Raw genomic sequence first — 17,907 nt, forward strand, 5'->3', positions numbered from 1 at the left:
TAATTTAAAATGTTGATTCTACTGTGGGAATTATGCATGTCTGTCTGTGATGGAGAAAGACACTGAGATGGTGTATGTAGGGAGTGGGATGGGAATTTATTGTCCAAAGTTGAAATTGGACTCTTCCGATGAGGTGAGAATGAAATGAGCAGACTCCCACTGCCCCCGCCCCCCACCCCATTCCAAACACACACACACACACACACACACACACACACACACCAGACAGGCAGATGGCTCTTCTTCAAGGTGTAAGGAAGCTGGCTTTCAGTCTTGAATCATGTGCCTCGGGGTGCTTTGTAAACTGCCTATTTTTAAGATCAGTTTGAAAAAAAATGATAGAGTAGAATAAAGAAACCACCTGTGTGGATTTGAAGAAAAAGTCAAGCTATAACGTTAGCAGCTCTTTGCAAAAAATATAGAAAAACCGCATCCTTATCTTCTAGCACTTCTTTGTTCTGCTTTTTCTACAAGAGCGTGAATTCTTGATAAATAAATATCAGCATCTCTGTAAATTAGACTATTTGACATGAATTTTCATTAATGTTAACCTTTCATTCCTATGAATTACTTATGTGTAACAATTTCCATTCCATTATAAACATACTTTTGTTGGATGTTTTCATGTGAGAGATAGACTATTTGGGTAAATCGTGAGATTCACCAAAAGCTAAGCAACTATAAAGGAGATAAAACATCACCAATCATTGTGTACATATGTGTATCTAAGTATCTGTTAGGTAGGTAGAACAGGGAAAAAGAGTCCAAAATGGCGGTGGCTACAAGACAAGGAAGGGAAAAGCCCGCAAAAATGAAACAAAAGAAGGTCCGAGGACCGGAGTGAGGACCTCGGGTAAAAAAAAGAACACTCCTGGCTGGCCCAATTTACATAGGACAGGTCCAGGGAGAGATAAACATAGAAATAGAGGAGCCAGAGCTAGCTCTCTCTCTCTCTCTCTCCCGCGCGCTGGGGCACTCTTCTCCTCGTGTCTTTGGATCTACGTGCCCTCATGCCTCGAAGATGGATTTTCCTGCTATCTTCTAAATAAAATAGAGCTGTAACACTGAGCTGTAACACTGAGCTGTAACACTGCTTTGTCTAAGAGCTATAACATGGTCCATTCAAGACCTGAGAGCTATAACACGGTCTATCCAAGACCTGAGAGCTGTGACATGCCGAGGGGACTTTAATGTCCGTCACTCCAAATCTTTGTTGTGACGAGACAAAGAATCGAGGAACATACACTCGCGTGACATCTCTAAAATAGTTACTTTAGAGACAGAAACATTCTTTTCTTTTTCAAAAAGGAAGATTGGGTCATTTAATAGTGATTTAATAGTGATTGAAATGGTATTGAAACTTTCTTTTCCATTGGTTCACATATTTATGAGAAAGTATTGGAGCTAAGGCTGAATATAGAAATAAGTGTGTTAATTATGGAAGGTGCAGGAAAATAGCAAGCCTGCAAATAGCCTTGTATGTTCTACTCTGCCCTGGTGTGCCATGACTTTCCCCTTGATGTCAGAGCCATGTCCAAAGTTGGTGTAGGCTGTGTTCCTGACAACAGCAGGGTTGTAGTGGAAAATGTCTTCACCACCCAGGTTATGGGCCTGATACAATGAGTTCCACACAAGCAGTGGGTCTGCCTGCCCCCAGTTGTGCCCCATTTTATTCTCAGGATCTGTGTCCTTTGCCCTTGGTCTTTTTCTACAGGATTTAGATGAATTTCAGACCCTTGAAATGCTACACAATGGTGACCTTGATTCTCCGACTTTGCTGGGGGAAAAATTGAGTTTAAATCTAGAGTTGAAATTATATGCAATGCTATGGTAGTCAGGTCATTCCTGATACAAAAGAAGACTTCCCCTGCCATTAGAGATATCTGTCTTTTGATTTGGCTCAAGCTTTCTGGTCTTAAGGGTAGCTATGCATTTGCAGAAGATGAATGCTTTTTTTTTTTTTTTTTTTGTAATTGCCTTGCCTTTGATACATGGGGAAAGTTGGGTAATTCTTTCTTAGTATTAATTTTCCAGATATTATTTATAAAGGTTTATCCTTCTTGTTGTCAAAATACAACCCTTTTAGGAGTGAAAAACCCCAAGGACTGCTTGGGGAAAAAATACTAGAATAAAGATGGCGGGATGGTTAGTGTTTGATGGATGAACAAGTGGAAAGAGGGTGTAATTCGGAACCAAGAGGCACTACCCCATGGCTGGTCCTGAGCTCCTTTGGGGGCAAAGCAATCTTTAATTACATCTGGTACTCATTAATTCTTTTTGGAGTCTCTTTCCAGATCTGTTCCCCCATCAGCCTCCCATCGAGCAACAGAAATTCCAGATGGTTCCCTCCATATGCCAGTGCTCATTCTCTTAAGCAGGATAGATTGGTCACTGACAGAGAAGGATGCGGGAGCGCTGGCCAAGTCAAGCCAAGGTGAAAGCACTGGGCCACAGTTACATTAGAGATGATCCATCATTCGCGTTTCTAAATGCGTTATATGTATAACTGCTTCTGAATGTTTTCTCTGAAACACCTTGAGTAATTTCCTGGAAAGCATGGTACTTCTAGACAACGCGGCATATTGATCCTACCTGTCTACACCTGGAGCAGAGAGAGATCCTCTAGAAGCTGTCATTATAGCTGAGAGTCATTTTGGACCTGATCTGCTCTGGAGCCTCCTTTAGGATGATTTTTTTTTTTTGTCTGCATCAATTGCAATGCCAACTGTCGTGTCTGTTATTGTAATGCAGAGAATTAGTTGATATTAAGTCTTTATAAGTCATAGCTTTATTTCATCTTTGCAGAATTTTTGTTGTAATAGGCACATGGGCAGACTTTCCATTTTGAAGTTTTGAGAATGAAGATGAAGTCAATCTCCATATAATAAAAAATATGTTGTTTCAAGTATATTGCCTTGTGTTTATTTATCTGTCTTCATCCGATGATGGGAAACATGTCTGACTCATCTTTGAATTCTCACCACCCAGCAAGATGTGGTACATATTGAGGAAGGAAAGGAAGCAGGAAAAAAGTGTGACTAGATGGATCCAGGAAATTTCAAAGTGCAGTTGGCACTGAAAGAAGTAACAATAGTGTTTCTACTCTTGTCTTCATCTTATTCTTTGCTGCTAATGGCTGTTGGATTTTACATGTACTTGTGTGTGTGCACGCGCGCACTCTTTGCTGTTATTTTTTGAGCACCTACTGAAGTCTGGGTATTGTTCTATGTGCTCAGCAACTCAGTGTGACAGTGACAGGTATAGTCTGTGTTGTCATAGAGCTTGTAATAGTTAGGCTGACTGTGCTTTGTGGGCAATTTATTGGTTTATTTGCAATTTAAGACAATTAGGAAAAATGTCTTCTAAGGGGAAATGTGGTAAAGACCAAAGGGAAGATTTTAAATTCTATGTAATTGTCACATTTTAACTGAAAGGTATATTCAAAAGAAAACATTTATTGAAGAAGTTACGTTAACTTTGTACAATCAGGTTCAATAGTCAAACGTTGGTAGAATGGGCCACAGACTGGAAGAGATAAAGGTTATTTGTATCAAACTCTTATATTTAAATGTGTTTGCTTGAAGTAATTTCTGTCTTGCTTTTGAAGTCACACTAAAGTTATGAACTTACAAAATGTATGTGAAAACTATAACATTCTCTAGCTATTTCACTCTTTGGTTTGAATGTGTGAAAAGGAGCAGACGTGAAATTGAAATACGTATTTATTTTCATCTGTTTAGTCTGATTATTCATTTTACATCAGTCACTGATAAACTCTGGAAATTTAAGGTGTGTAGGGAACTCAGCGTACCTGAGCAACATTTATGGCACAGCTTTTATCTTTGATGTCATTAGAAGCACTGGGGATTTCTTAAAAGGGGTGTTGTCTTCTCCTAAGGAATAACAGTGGGAGAGAAAGACATAATTACGTTGAGGATCAGCCCAGTGACAGCTCCTTCCTTATAAGCAATAATCATGTGTGTAATTATCATAATTTTTAAAATGCTGTGTGTTATAAGAAGGTCCAGGGTATCACTAGAGAGTGAAAGAGAGAGATTTCCATGGAGGCGTGGTGGATCCAATGTGGAGACTTAATAGCAGACCTAAAACCTTGTTGCTTCAGATGGATGAGTATATGGTGTGGATGCTGGTGGATCATCCGTACATCCTGAGAACCAGCGTTCTACATGAGGAGAGAGAGAAGGTGTGTCCAGGAGAATTTAGGGATCAGGTCTAGAGATGTCACGCTTCAGCTCTGCATACATTTTCTTGACTACCCTGAGTCACATGGCTTCATTTAACTGCAGAGGAGGGTGGAAAAAGTAGACTAACTATGAACCCAGGAATAAAAGGGAAGACCCTGCAGTGTCTGCCATAGGAAGATGTGGTGGTCTTATCCCTGGACAGAAAGCAGGGACCAGAGAAGATAACTCCTGAGAAGTCAATTTTGGGGGCAGGGCCTTAAGAGCAACGGGATGCATTGTTTTCTGGAGTCAGATGTGAGATTATGTTTAAAAATTCCTTAAATATGAAACAGAAACAGACTCAACAGCCGTAGCGAATAGACATGTAGTTACCACGGGGGAGAGGAGGCAAGGGAGGGAAAGATTGGGAGTTTGGGATTGACAGATGCAAACTACTATATATATATAGTGGATAAACAACAAGGCCCTGTTGTATAATATAAGGGACTAGGACTATATTCGATATCTTCTAATAACCTGTGATGGAAAAGAATATGAAAAGTCACAGATATATACGCCTAACTGAATTACTTTGCTGTATACCAGAATCTAACACAAGGCTGTAAATCAACTATATTTCATTGAAATAAATTTCAGAAAATCCCTTCAAAATCGTTGCATGTGTCAGTGATCATGGTATTAAGATGTAAGCAGAAACACTTATTTGATATCTTCAATTTGGGTTGAATTACTACTGAACTTCAGAAAGTAACACTTACTACTTTGGCACACAGGAAGCATTTATTGTTTTAAAAGAGAATTTTTATTCATGTATTACTCTATTGTCACTTTCAAGCAAAAACCAATGTTTTTTTCTCCTGAAATTATATGGAAACTACTTTTAGAAAGGTGAGATGAAGAATAATGGTTTCAAGTTGCCTCATGAACTCTGTGAGTTCATCCAGCTAATGAAAACAATACAAATAATAAATATATTAAGTGCTTATTGAGCATGTAACAGGCACTTGGTTTTCTTGGTGGGACTAGGGGATTGAGAGTGTTTTACTAATACTTTTCAGCACTTTATGTCTATTGATTCATTTAATCTTAACAAACATCCTATGAATGAAGAGATATTTTTATTATCATTCTCATTTTATAGATTAGAAAATTGAGGCACTGAGGAGTAAATAGTTGGTCTAGGCAGCTAGTCAGTAGCAGCTTATTCACAGGAGAGAGTCTGACTTTAGAGGTCAAGGTCAAGTGTGTTTGTCTACCTTTCAAACACCAGAGCCTAGGGAGGGGCAGGGACAAAGGGTGTGGAGTTTATCTGGACATCTGCATTAAAGCAGGCTTAGGGCAGGGTTAGAGTCATCAGCAATGCCTTTGGCCATGCCCCTCGGTTTGCAAAGCAGTGGAAGAATGTATTCATTCTTTTCTTTTCCTCTGCCTCTTCAGGAAAGCCTAGCCTTTGCAAACACTTTGTTTTTCCACTTCCTGCCCCTGACCTGGCCCAAGCAGCAATGCAAGCAGCTCCTGAGCTCCCTGGAGAAGAACCCGGTATAAGTCACTGGAGGAGAGGAGGCAATTCTTGTCTTGCTTACATGTCTGAGCAATTTCTTTTCCTTCTGCAGACAGGACTGTCCTTGTGGATACTGATCTTCCGCCCCTCAGAGGCCTCTACGTGATGGGGACTCTAGAATTCCCTGTGGACAGAAGCAACATTCTAAGCGTGGCCTGCATGCTCATTGCTGGTGGGGAGCTGAGAGTTGGTGAGTCAAGGGCAGCAGGACTGGGAGCAGAGAGAGAACTTGGGAGAGGATAGTGTCTCTAACAGGTTGCTTAAGGGGGTCTGGGGAAGGCTGAGGCAAGGAGGAAGTTTGCTAGCAAAAGTTCTCCCCAGCCAGCTTTGGACACAGACAGAGGTGACATTTGCTGGTCACTCCTGTCCACCCACTGTTGGCGTCATCTGGCCCGAGGGTCCTCATGCTCATTGCAGGGCTCTTTTTTCTTCCACCAGGCCAACACGTCAATTCTCCATTCAGTTCTCTGAGTGAGAATTTACCTGTGGCTCACTCTTTCAGAAGATCTCGTAGGATGGATTGGTTAGCCCTTGATCAACCCAACCCAGAGGAGAATTTCAGTTGCTGTTGCAGTGTAGATCCTTCAGAGGACAGACCTGGGAGCCAAGCTGATGTGCTCATCCTGGGACAGTAAAGAGAGAAAACTGGGGAGAAGGCAAGCAACTCACTTGTCTTGCACTGCCCCACAAACCCATTAACTCTTCTGTCCAGTTGTGTTTTATGACTCCCTAGGAAGCTGATGGAAGGGCCAGAGATGCAGTGGAGCCAGGAGATGAGGGTCCTCCCCCAGGGAATTGAGGGGTGTTGCAGGAGAAGTGGATCTGGGGCGATGAGCTAACCAAGTCTGATACCTTGAAGGGGTGAAAATGTTAGACACTCAGTCATGTCTGACTCTGCGACCCTGTGAACTGTAGCCTGCCAGACTCCTCAGTCCATGGATTCTCCAGGCAAGAATACTAGAGTGGGTAGCCAATTTAAAAATGTGAGTTGTCTATTTTATATATAGTATAATGTAGTAGTATGTATATATCAGTCTCAATCTCCCAGTTTATTTCCATATCTTATCACTTGGTAAACATGTCTATTTTCTATATCTATGACTCCTGTTTTGTAAATCAGTTCATTTGTACTCTTTTTTTTTTTGAAGAATTACATGTAAGGATGGACATATATACTTTCAGTTCAGTTCATTTCAGTCGCTCAATCGTGTCCGACTCTTTGTGACCTCATGAATCACAGCACGCCAGGCCTCCCTGTCCATCACCAACTCCCGGAGTTCACTCAAACTCACGTCCATCGAGTCGGTGATGCCATCCAGCCATCTCATCCTCTGTTGTCCCCTTCTCCTCCTTCCCCCAATCCCTCCCAGCATCAGAGTCTTTTCCAATGAGTCAACTCTTCGCATGAGGTGGCCAGAGTATTGGAGCTTCAGCATCATTCCTTCCAAAGGAATCCCAGGACTGACTATATATAAAATAGGTAACTAATAAGAAACTGCTGTATTGCACAGGGAATTTTACTCAATACTTTGTAATGGCCTAGGTGAGAAAAGAATCTAAAAGAAAGAGTTCATTATTTGAATGAGAGATAGAGGAAGCTGCATGGCGTTGGTTTTCACTCAGCAGCATTAAGTTGTGTGGTGACTGGGACACAGTACTGGGAAGGGCCTCTGGGAATAAGTACCCAGATTTCACTCTCTGTCCTCCCCTGTCTCCTGCTTATGCTACCGTTTAGCAAACCCAACCTGAACTCCGAGTCAAGGAGGGCTCACTGATGTCCTGTGTGTGCGTCAGCTGCATCCCAGGGCAGTGAGCTGAGGAGGGCAGTGTTTGGGAATGAGGTTTGAATGCTCTCCATCACATTCACTGGTGGAGAATGGTTCTTCTGTTAAAGCAGCCAAAGATTCAGCTTTATCCAGCTTCATTATGCCAACCGCATGTCACCTCTAATTCCTACTGTCTTTACATGTGCTGCCTCAAATACAGGTCTCTGTGTTGTACGCTTGCATAAGAATTGCTTTGTTTTCACCTGGGTTTTAAGGAGATGTAAGTGCAATATTTTTTCCTCATCTCTATTTCAATCCATCTTTCCACAGTGAGGAAGTTCTTTTGGCTCCTGATCTTTTCCTCCCAGATTGATGTCTCTTGCTCATTGGTTTAATATTCTGTATCCTCATCCAGTTAACTGATTGAAATATTAAATAAAACTGAGCCTTGTTTCCATTACTGCAAAACTTATTTTAGGTTGACATCCTCAGTTGCTAAGAGAGGTCTTTTTTCATAAGTTTTTTTAGGTCTCTGAAGTCACTCATTACTGTAATTCAAACTTGCTGCCTGGAAATTTGTACCTTAGAAGAGGAGTGGCACAGTTTCACTTTCCAGTTTTGACTTACACATTTCAAATCCTATTTTTAATTTTGCCCATTCCCAACTACACTTTCATCTGTTACTAGACAATGGCATGTTCTTTTTCTCTCTGCTTGTCCATGTGTTCCAGGCCTAAAGGTTGATTATCCAAAAGGAACCCATCTGCCCAATCCTGCATGTATGATGCCTGAAGGGAGACTTTCAACCCATCTGTCCCATTCTACCACACCCTAAAGAAATCCCGACATGAAATAGATAATAAGACTAGTTAGCAAAGAAACCTAATAGATGTGGGCATTGGCGCAGAGCAGTGCCAGAGACTGTCTGCGATCTGATGCCATTTGATCCAAGTCCCAGCACTGTGGAATTATATTTCTTGGTGGTCCTGCTTTTAAGGCAACTGGTGCTGGTGAAAGGTACCAATTGACTTTTAGTAGGGTAGAATCGTAATGTTAGCATTAGACGGGAAGTTTAAGATCAAAGCTCTGCTTCGAGGGCTACAGCTGCATCACAAATGCCAGACTCAATTTCATTCTCTGTTCAGAGGTTGTCTCGTTAGTCTGATAAAACATTTAAGATAAGCTGAAAGTATTTCACTTGCTTGTCCATCCTATCATTCATCACGATTTTTGCTCACTGCCTACCATGTGCCAAGTTCCACAAGAGAGGTTGGATATACAGACAGAAGTCATGAACCTGGCTTTCAAGAACTGTCTCAATAAAGCAGCAGAGACAAATAAAATCGTAACTGAAAGTGTCACCTCTTCCAACGTGGAAAGGGATTAAAGATAAAAGAAGAGATCTGAAAAGACACATATTTGTGCACAAGCATTATACCTTCCAAAATCACTGCAGATGGTGACTGCAGCCATGAAATTAAAAGATGCTTACTCCTTGGAAGAAAAGTTATGACCAACTTAGATAGCATATTCAAAAGCAGAGACATTACTTTGCTGATTAAGGTCCGTCTAGTCAAGGCTATGGTTTTTCCAGTGGTCATGTATGGATGTGAGAGTTGGATTGTGAAGAAGGCTGACTGCCGAAGAATTGATGCTTTTAAACTGTGGTGTTGGAGAAGACTCTTGAGAGTCCCTTGGACTGCAAGGAGATCCAACTAGTCCCTTCTGAAGGAGATCAGCCCTGGGATTTCTTTGGAAGGAATGATGCTAAAGCTGAAACTCAGTACTTTGGACACCTCATGCGAAGAGTTGACCCATTGGAAAAGACTCTGATGCTGGGAGGGATTGGGGGCAGGAGGAGAAGGGGATGACAGAGGATGAGACGGCTGGATGGCATCACTGACTCGATGGACTTGAGTCTTAGTGAACTCCGGGAGATGGTAATGGACAGGGAGGCCTAGTGTGCTGCAATTCATGGGGTCGCAAAGAGTTGGACACAACTGAGCAACTGAACTGAACTGAACTGATTATACCTTCAGGAAATTGCAGAAAACGGGTATGTCTGGATTGTAGGATTTATAAAATGGTGGTAGCCGATGAAGCTTCTTGGCCTTATGCATTATGTTAAAGAGTTTGGGTTTTCTCATGAAGGCAGTGCCCTGGCGCTGGATGTTTTTAAGCAGGGAAGTGACATTATTAGATCCGATCTTAGAGCCGTCACTTTTGGCAATACAGCGGATGAACTGGAAGAGGCACAGTGAAAAGTGAGAAGGCTATTAGGTGTTTTAGAAAAGAAACTGAAAGATCGAGTGAAGACACTGGAGCTAAAGAGGAAGAATGAATTAGGGAAGTACTGAGGGGGTAAAAAATTCCTAGCATCAAGTGGCAATTTTGATGTGAGGTGAGGAGGTGATACATCCTAGGTTTCAGGTTGGGAGATCTGGGTCCGTGGTGAGGCTAGGACAAAACCTCCTTCCCACTACTTTTTAGTTGAGTGTGTGTGCCAAGTCACTTCAGTCATGTCCAACTCTTTGCAACCCTACGAACTGTAGACAACCAGGCTCCTCTATCCATGGGATTTTCCAGGCAAGAATACTGGTGTGGGTTGCTGTGGCCTCCTCTAGGGGATCTTCCTGACCCAGGGATAGAACCTGTGTCTCTTATATCTCCTGCATTGGCAGGTGGGTTCTTTACCACTGGTGCCACCTGAGAAGCCCTTTTAGTTGAGTGACTCTGGCAAATTACATGAGCTATTTCTGCCTCAGTTTTCTTATCTCTAAAATGGGAGCAAGAATAATCATGCTTATTTTATCGAGTTTTATAGGAACTGAGTAAATTAATGGGGTCACAAAGAGTCAGACATGGCTTAGCAACTGAACAACAACAGCATCAACAATATTTATTTATTAAAGGCTTCTTTGGTGGAAGTGCTTGAACAGTGTCAGGCACCTGGTAAACCTTTAGACACAAATGTCAAGTTTAAGTTTCAGTGGGAAGTGTAGGTGGCAATATATAGAGGACAAATAGATTAATGAGAAAGCACAGAAGAGAGGACTGTGCTAAATATATATATTTGAGGGTCATCAGCCAAACATGAAATCAAAGCTGTGAGACAGAGACAGCTTTTAAGGGTAATGGAGGAAGCTGACCTCAGGAAAGAGAAAGGAAAATAAACAGCTATAAAGATAGATGGACAATGAAAAGAAAATAATATCTTGAAACAAAAGGAGAGATTTGCAAGAAAGAGGGAGTGGTTAGTAGTATGAGATATAGCAGAAAGAATAAAATCAGGAAAGTAAATTGACCATCTTATTCTGGCCTTTCACATCTTCATTTTTGTTGTTTAGTCACTCAGTTGTGTCTGACTCTTTTGCAACCCCACAGACTGTAGCTTGCCAGGCTCCATGGGATTTCCCAGGCAAGAAACCTGCAGCGCATTGCCATTGCCTTCTCCAGGGCATCTGCATAACCCAAGGACTGAACCTGCGTCTCCTGCATTGGCAGGTGGATTCTTTATCTGCCACCAGGGAAGCCCTGTATTTTTTAAACAATGGCTGTCAAATATACTTTTGACACAAAAAGTTACTTTGCATGTTGAACAAAGAAAAACATTTCCTGAAGGAGAGTAGCTTCTAATAAGTTTAATGCCACTTATCTATTCTTGAACAGCTTCATGTGTTGGCTTAAAATATAGTCTTAAGTACAATCGAACAGATTCAATCTCATGTTTGAAAATGAGCAGTTGTCTCTATTGAGTGAGGTCATCAAGCTTTTACATGCTTTCATGAGTAGCAAGCTTTCTATTGGATGATGGAATGAATCACTAGGTTTAAGGAGAAAGTAGATTTACCCCTGTCTCCATCCCCTTCCTCCAGCCTTCCCTCACTTTCTCTTTCACTGAATGCCCACTCAGTGACAAGCATTCTTCCGCTGACTTGAGCATTCAGCAGTGAGCCAGACAGATACGATTCCTTCTTGTACTCTTTTGTTGGGGGAAATAGACAATAAAATAGTAAAATAAAAGGGGACATAATTTTAGATGTCAGTGCATGCTCTGAAGGAAACTGAATAGAGAAGTGAACTGAGGAGAGGTGTTGGCACCGTGATTTCTGAAGAGTCAGCGTGACTTGAGACCATGGAGACAAGAAAGAGCTAGGCTAGCAAAGATTTGAACAAAAACGTTTCAGACAGAAGGAAGACCTGGCGCAGAAGTCCTGAGGCAGAGCTAGGCATGTGCTTTACATAGTCGTGAGGCAGGAAAGCAGTCACTGTAGCTGAGACTAGTGAAGAGCAGGCGTGGGTTTCATGGGGTGGGCTGGATTTTCAGCTTGCTGTGTTGTTTCTAAAGCAATAAAGAACACAAATGAGTTCAAAATCTGCAGAAAATTGCTTTTTTTCCCATTGTAGTATTCATTTATTCATTTTTTTCTAACACTAACAGACATACAGTCGAGAATGAGGCCAATGGGTGAATGTGTAAATCAGTTCTTACAGTGTTTATATATTTATAGTGAAGTGAAGTAATGCTCAAAATTCTCCAAGCCAGCCTTCAGCAATACGTGAACTGTGAACTTTCAGATGTTCAAGCTGGTTTTAGAAAAGGCAGAGGAACTAGAGAGCAAATTGCCAACATCTGCTGGATCATCGAAAAAGCAAGAGATTTCCAGAAAAACATTTATTTCTGCTTTATTGACTATACCAAAGCCTTTGACTGTGTGGATCACAATAAACTGTGGAAAATTCTGAAAGAGATGGGAATACCAGACCACCTGACCTGCCTCTTCAGAAAGCTATATGCAGGTGAGGAAGCAACAGTTAGAACTGGACATGGAACAACAGACTGGTTCCAAATAGGAAAAGGAGTACGTCAAGGCTGCATATTGTCACCCTGCTTATTTAACCTCTGTGCACAGTACATCATGAGAAACGCTGGGCTGGATGAAGCACAAGCTGGAATCAAGATTGCCAGGAGAAATATCAATAACCTCAGATATGCAGATGACACCACCCTTATGGCAGAAAGTGAAGAGGAACTAAAGAGCCTCTTGATGAAAGAGGAGAGTGAAAAAGTTGGCTTAAAGCTCAACATTCAGAAAATGAAGATCATGGCATCTGGTCCCATCACTTCATGGCAAATAGATGGGGAAACAGTGGAAACAGTGGCTGACTTTATTTTTCTGGGCTCCAAAATCACTGCAGATGGTGATTGAAGCCATGAAATTGAAAGACACTTACTCCATGGAAGGAAAGTTATGACCAACCTAGACAGCATATTCGAAAGCAGAGACATTACTTTGCCAACAGAGGTTCGTCTAGTCAAGGCTATGGTTTTTCCAGTGGTCATGTATGGAAATGAGCGCTGAAGAATTCATGCTTTTGAACTGTGGTGCTGGAAAAGATTCTTGAGAGTCCCTTGGACAGCAAGGAGATCCAACCAGTCCATGCTAAAGGAGACCAGTCCTGGGTGTTCATTGGAAGGACTGATGCCGAGGCTGAAACTCCAGTACTTTGGCCACCTCATGCGGAGTTGATTCATTGGAAAAGACTCTGATGCTAGGAGGGATTGGGGGCAGGAGGAGAAGGGGACGGCAGAGGATGAGATGGCTGGATGGCATCACTGACTCGATGCACATGAATTTGGGTGGACTCCGGGAATTGGTTATGGACAGGGAGGCCTGGTGTCCTGCGATTCATGGGGTTGCAAAGAGTCAGACACGACTGAGCAACTGAACTGAACTGAACTGATTTTTATGAATAGATTTTTTTGCTGTGAATGCTTTCCTGTATTTATTTTTAAACCAGGCTCTTTTTTTTTGTTTGTTTAATACAGCAAATCCCCATTGGCTGTTTATTTTACATATGGTATTGTAAATTTCCCTGTTACTTTCTCCATACATCTCATCCCCTCCCCCAAATAGCTACTTTTTGATAATCTCATGCATATGAATTTAACAAGACCGAAATTAGTTTGGGATCTTCATGAATATGGGAATTCTAGATATCTGGATTATAAATCTAGTTTAGCAACTTGTTACACAACTTCTGGAAAATTCCCCAATAGTGGACTTATAAATATGATATCTTAGACCTCAGAGATTGTGTGAATCATTGTATCAGCATGTAGATAATGGACCTGAGACCCACAGAGATTGTTGATTGGTTCCAAGGTCTCATAGCTGGTAAAGAGCAGGACCAGAATTGGAAGTTATTTTAGTCACTTTAAATCTTTGCCCTTCAAGCCTTTGCCCAAGGATTACCTTTACTATGAACATTTTCTGTCTCCATTCAGTAGGTTTTAGTGTATATTTTCTTCTGGTTCATTCTATCATTCATATCATCTTTATTGCATTCATTTTTATGTTATGAAATGGTATGTTCTCATGAATGTCTTCTCTGTATTAGATGATAGACTTTACAATATTTTTGTAACCCTTGTACCTAGGACATAGTACCCTTCTGATAATGTACCATATGACTGACTAGTGTATATATAAATTAATGAACACATCTAAGTCCGTCTTTCAGCTTAATACCTTTTTCTTGCAATACATCCAGTCTCCTGACACTTAAATTTCAACATCTGTGAGGATGGACTTGTAGTGTTAATGTATAAATGACTTATGTTTCCCCATCCCCATATGGGAGAAATAAATGGGGGTAAAAACACATTGAAAAAATTGGTGATCTTGTACAAATCTAAAGTATTTTCAATCTTACTCTGTCTAGGAGAGGAAGACTTATAAAAATGCCTGACTCAAAGCCTGTTCAATAAACATTGGTTTGTTGAGTGTTTTAAATGTTTGTATTTCTTTGCCCAGGAATAGCTGTCTGTACGCATCCTTTTCATCACTGTCCTTTTTCAGATGAGACATCATTTCCATGCTTTAATTTGTGTGCTTTGTTATCTTAGATATCCGTGATGTTAACACGTTATTGATCCAAATGTGCAACTCGATGGAAAGTGTTTTAATCTTATGCATACTTTCAAAATTGCAGATGGAAAATTCTCTCGTGATAGTTTGTAGGAGAATTTCAGAGAGGGATACTCAGTAATAATATATGTGTGTCTTTAAAACTTAACCGGAATCTCCTTGATCCCTAAGTAAACAACACAGGCCCCACATTTCAGTGTCCCTGAGGACTCTGCAGAACATTGTGCCTGGCCTGTCAGAGCCAGGTCACATGATGCACTGCCTAGTCATGCAGTAATTATGGTAGGAGCTGGGTTTTTAGCCTAAAAGTTGTCACATATTGTTTTGCAGAGCCCATGATGGGTATTTGTCAGCCCTGTCTCACATTTGTAGCCAGGAGCCTAAGGTCATCATTAGCACATGACTTTGATTGTCAGGAAATGAAGTACTACGCGTATGGAAGTTTCATCGCTTCCATGATTGGGAGTTTCTCAATCCTAAAGAAGAAGAAAAATCCATACACAGTTTATTGCCTTCCAACTGACAGTTCTGTAAGGCTCATTGGATGATTAAGTAATAAGAAGGAGACAAACCAGAGAAAAGTGTAGATTAAAACATATCCTCCAGCTTAAAGCCACAATACCCAGTAGTCAGACTTCTTGAGTTGCCAGAGAGAATCCTCTGATGATGTTTGTTTAAAAATAATATATTAAATAAAAAACCCAAGCCAAACAAAAATATATTTTTTCAAGTTTATGATTAAAAATAGAATAAATTAGCTACACATTTCATATGTAAATTTAAGGGTACATAGATATCTGTGAAATAGTTTGTAACTTAGCTAATATAGATCATCAGCCAACAAATCAGTTTCTGTCTACACTGATCGTTCTCTAATCAAACTACTGGTTAATAAAAAGGTGAAATCAAAATAATGTGGCTTATAAATATTGTACTTATTTAACTACAAGGGCAAAAGCATAAAAGCTCTGTTCTTCATAGGTTCAGCAAGTACTAAACTCCATTTCTGTGAGGTCCTAAGAAGATTGGTAGCCAACAGTTAAATAACACATATTTCAATATCAGATCAAGAATAGAAATATCTGTCTATTTTCAGATGGATATTAGTTCTCTGACAAACATCACATTTTTATTAAATGTATAGGTTTTTAAGCAAAATCTATCTTGGGTTTGTCTCTACTGGACAGACTTAACAGTAGCCATTTTGGTAAATAAATCTTAAACATACGCATTTTTTTGTACGTCAGTTATACCTCATTAAAGCTTTAAAAAATTTAGTGGTTTAGAGAAGCAGAAAAACAAATGTAATTTTAACCAATTTTTTTTCTTTTGATGAATAAGTACTTATTGACAAGTATCCTTGAAATATAATCATTTACTGTGTTTAGAATATGACATGTGTACAAAATATAACACATGTACAGAAAAGTTCATAAAATAAACAGCACATAGTTCAACTAAACAGGAATCCATGCTAGTGGGAATGTAATGGGATCTTACGATTGTTTTAATTTGCAAACTGAACTGAACTGAACTAAACGTGATTTGAGCACTTTTGAAATTTTTCTTGTCTATTTGGTATCTTTTTTTGAAGTAGCTACTCTCTTGCCCCTTTTTAAATGATGAATTATCTTTTTTATATTGATTTGTTGAAGTCACTTATATATTTTGGAAAGTACCTTTTGTTAGTTATATGTGTTGCAAATACCTTTGCTTACTCTGTGGCTTGCTTTTGCAGTCTTCTAATGGTGTTTCTAGATAATTGGAAAACCTTTATTTTAATATAGTTCATTTTATAGATCTTTCCCTAGATGAACTGTATATTCTGACTGAAATATGGTAGGCAAGCAAATGCTGTATGGTTTTAATCTTTTTAAATTTGCTAAATTTGCTTTAGGGTCATCATATGATCCATATTTGTGAATGTTTTATGGAAGCTTGAAAAGAATATATTTTCTTTATGAGTCTATTTCCCATCTACACCTATTATTTGTTCATTGTATTAGCCAAACCTGTTACATCCTTATTATTTTCTTGTTTATTTTATGAGCAGTTGTGTTTAATTTGACACTGTTATTTTAGGTATATCTACTTTTCCTTATCATTCTTTTCTTTTTTCCTTTTTTTTTAAAAAAATTTAAATTTATTTTAATTGGAGGCTAATTACTTTACAATATTGTATTGGCTTTGCCATACATCAACATGAATCCGCCACGGGTGTACATGTGTTCCCAATCCTGAACCCCCCTCCCACCTCCCTCCCTGTACCATCCCTCTGGGTCGTCCCAGTGCACCAGCCCCAAGCATCCTGTATCATGCATCGAACCTGGACTGGTGATTTGTTTCTTGCATGATAGTATACATGTTTCAATGCCATTCTCCCAAATCATCCCACCCTCGCCCTCTCCCACAGAGTCCAAAAGACTGTTCTATACATCTGTGTCTCTTTTGCTGTCTCGCATATAGGGTTATTATTACCATCTTTCTAAATTCCTTATATATGCATTAGTATACTGTATTGGTGTTTTTCTTTCTGGCTTACTTCACTCTGTATAATTGGCTCCAGTTTCATCCATCTCATTAGAACTGATTTAAATGTATTCTTTTTAATGGCTGAGTAATACTCTATTGTGTATATGTACCACAGCTTTCTTATCCATTCATCTGCTGATGGACATCTAGCTTGCTTCCATGTCCTGGCTATTATAAACAGTGCTGCGATGAACACTGGGGTACATGTGTCTCTTTCAATTCTGGTTTCCTCAGTGTGTATGCCCAGCAGTGGGATTGCTGGGTCATAAGGCAGTTCTATTTCCAGTTTTTAAAGGAATCTCCACACTGTTCTCCATAGTGGCTGTACTAGTTTGCATTCCCAGCAATGGTGTAAGAGGGTTCCCTTTTCTCCACACCCTCTCCAGCATTTATTGCTTGTAGATTTTTGGATTGCAGCCATTCTGACTGGCGTGAAATGGTACCTCATTGTGGTTTTGATTTGCATTTCTCTGATAATGAGTGATGTTGAGCATCTTTTCATGTGTTTGTTAACCATCTATATGTCTTCTTTGGAGAAATGTCTATTTAGTTCTTTGGCCCATTTTTTGATTGGGTCATTTATTTTTCTGGAATTGAGCTGTAGCAGTTGCTTGTATATTTTTGAGATTAGTTGTTTGTCAGTTGCTTCATTTGCTATTATTTTCTCCCTTTCTGAAGGCTGTCTTTTTCACCTTGCTTATAGTTTCCTTTGTTGTGCAGAAGCTTTTAATTTTAATTTAGGTCCCATTTGTTTATTTTTGCTTTTATTTCCAATATTCTGGGAGGTGGGTCTTAGATGATCTTGCTGTGATTTATGTCAGAGAGTGTTTTGCCTATGTTCTCCTCTAGGAATTTTATAGTTTCTGGTCTTACGTTTAGATCTTTAATCCATTTTGAGTTTGTTTTTGTGT

The 17,907-nt window shown here is 40.0% G+C and overlaps 1 protein-coding gene across 1 annotated transcript in view; it reads left to right on the forward strand.

The window, feature by feature from the left end:
• Positions 1-17,907, forward strand: part of PKHD1 (polycystic kidney and hepatic disease 1 (autosomal recessive)) — a 450,125-nt gene that overhangs the window by 281,767 nt on the left and 150,451 nt on the right. Inside the window, exon 53 of the mRNA XM_018039183.1 lies at positions 5,819-5,956. Within this exon, the coding sequence (XP_017894672.1) occupies positions 5,819-5,956 (138 nt within the window). The remainder of the gene's footprint in view (positions 1-5,818; positions 5,957-17,907) is intronic.

This window comes from Capra hircus, chromosome 23, assembly GCF_001704415.2.
Source record: "Capra hircus breed San Clemente chromosome 23, ASM170441v1, whole genome shotgun sequence".
NCBI lineage: Eukaryota > Metazoa > Chordata > Mammalia > Artiodactyla > Bovidae > Capra > Capra hircus.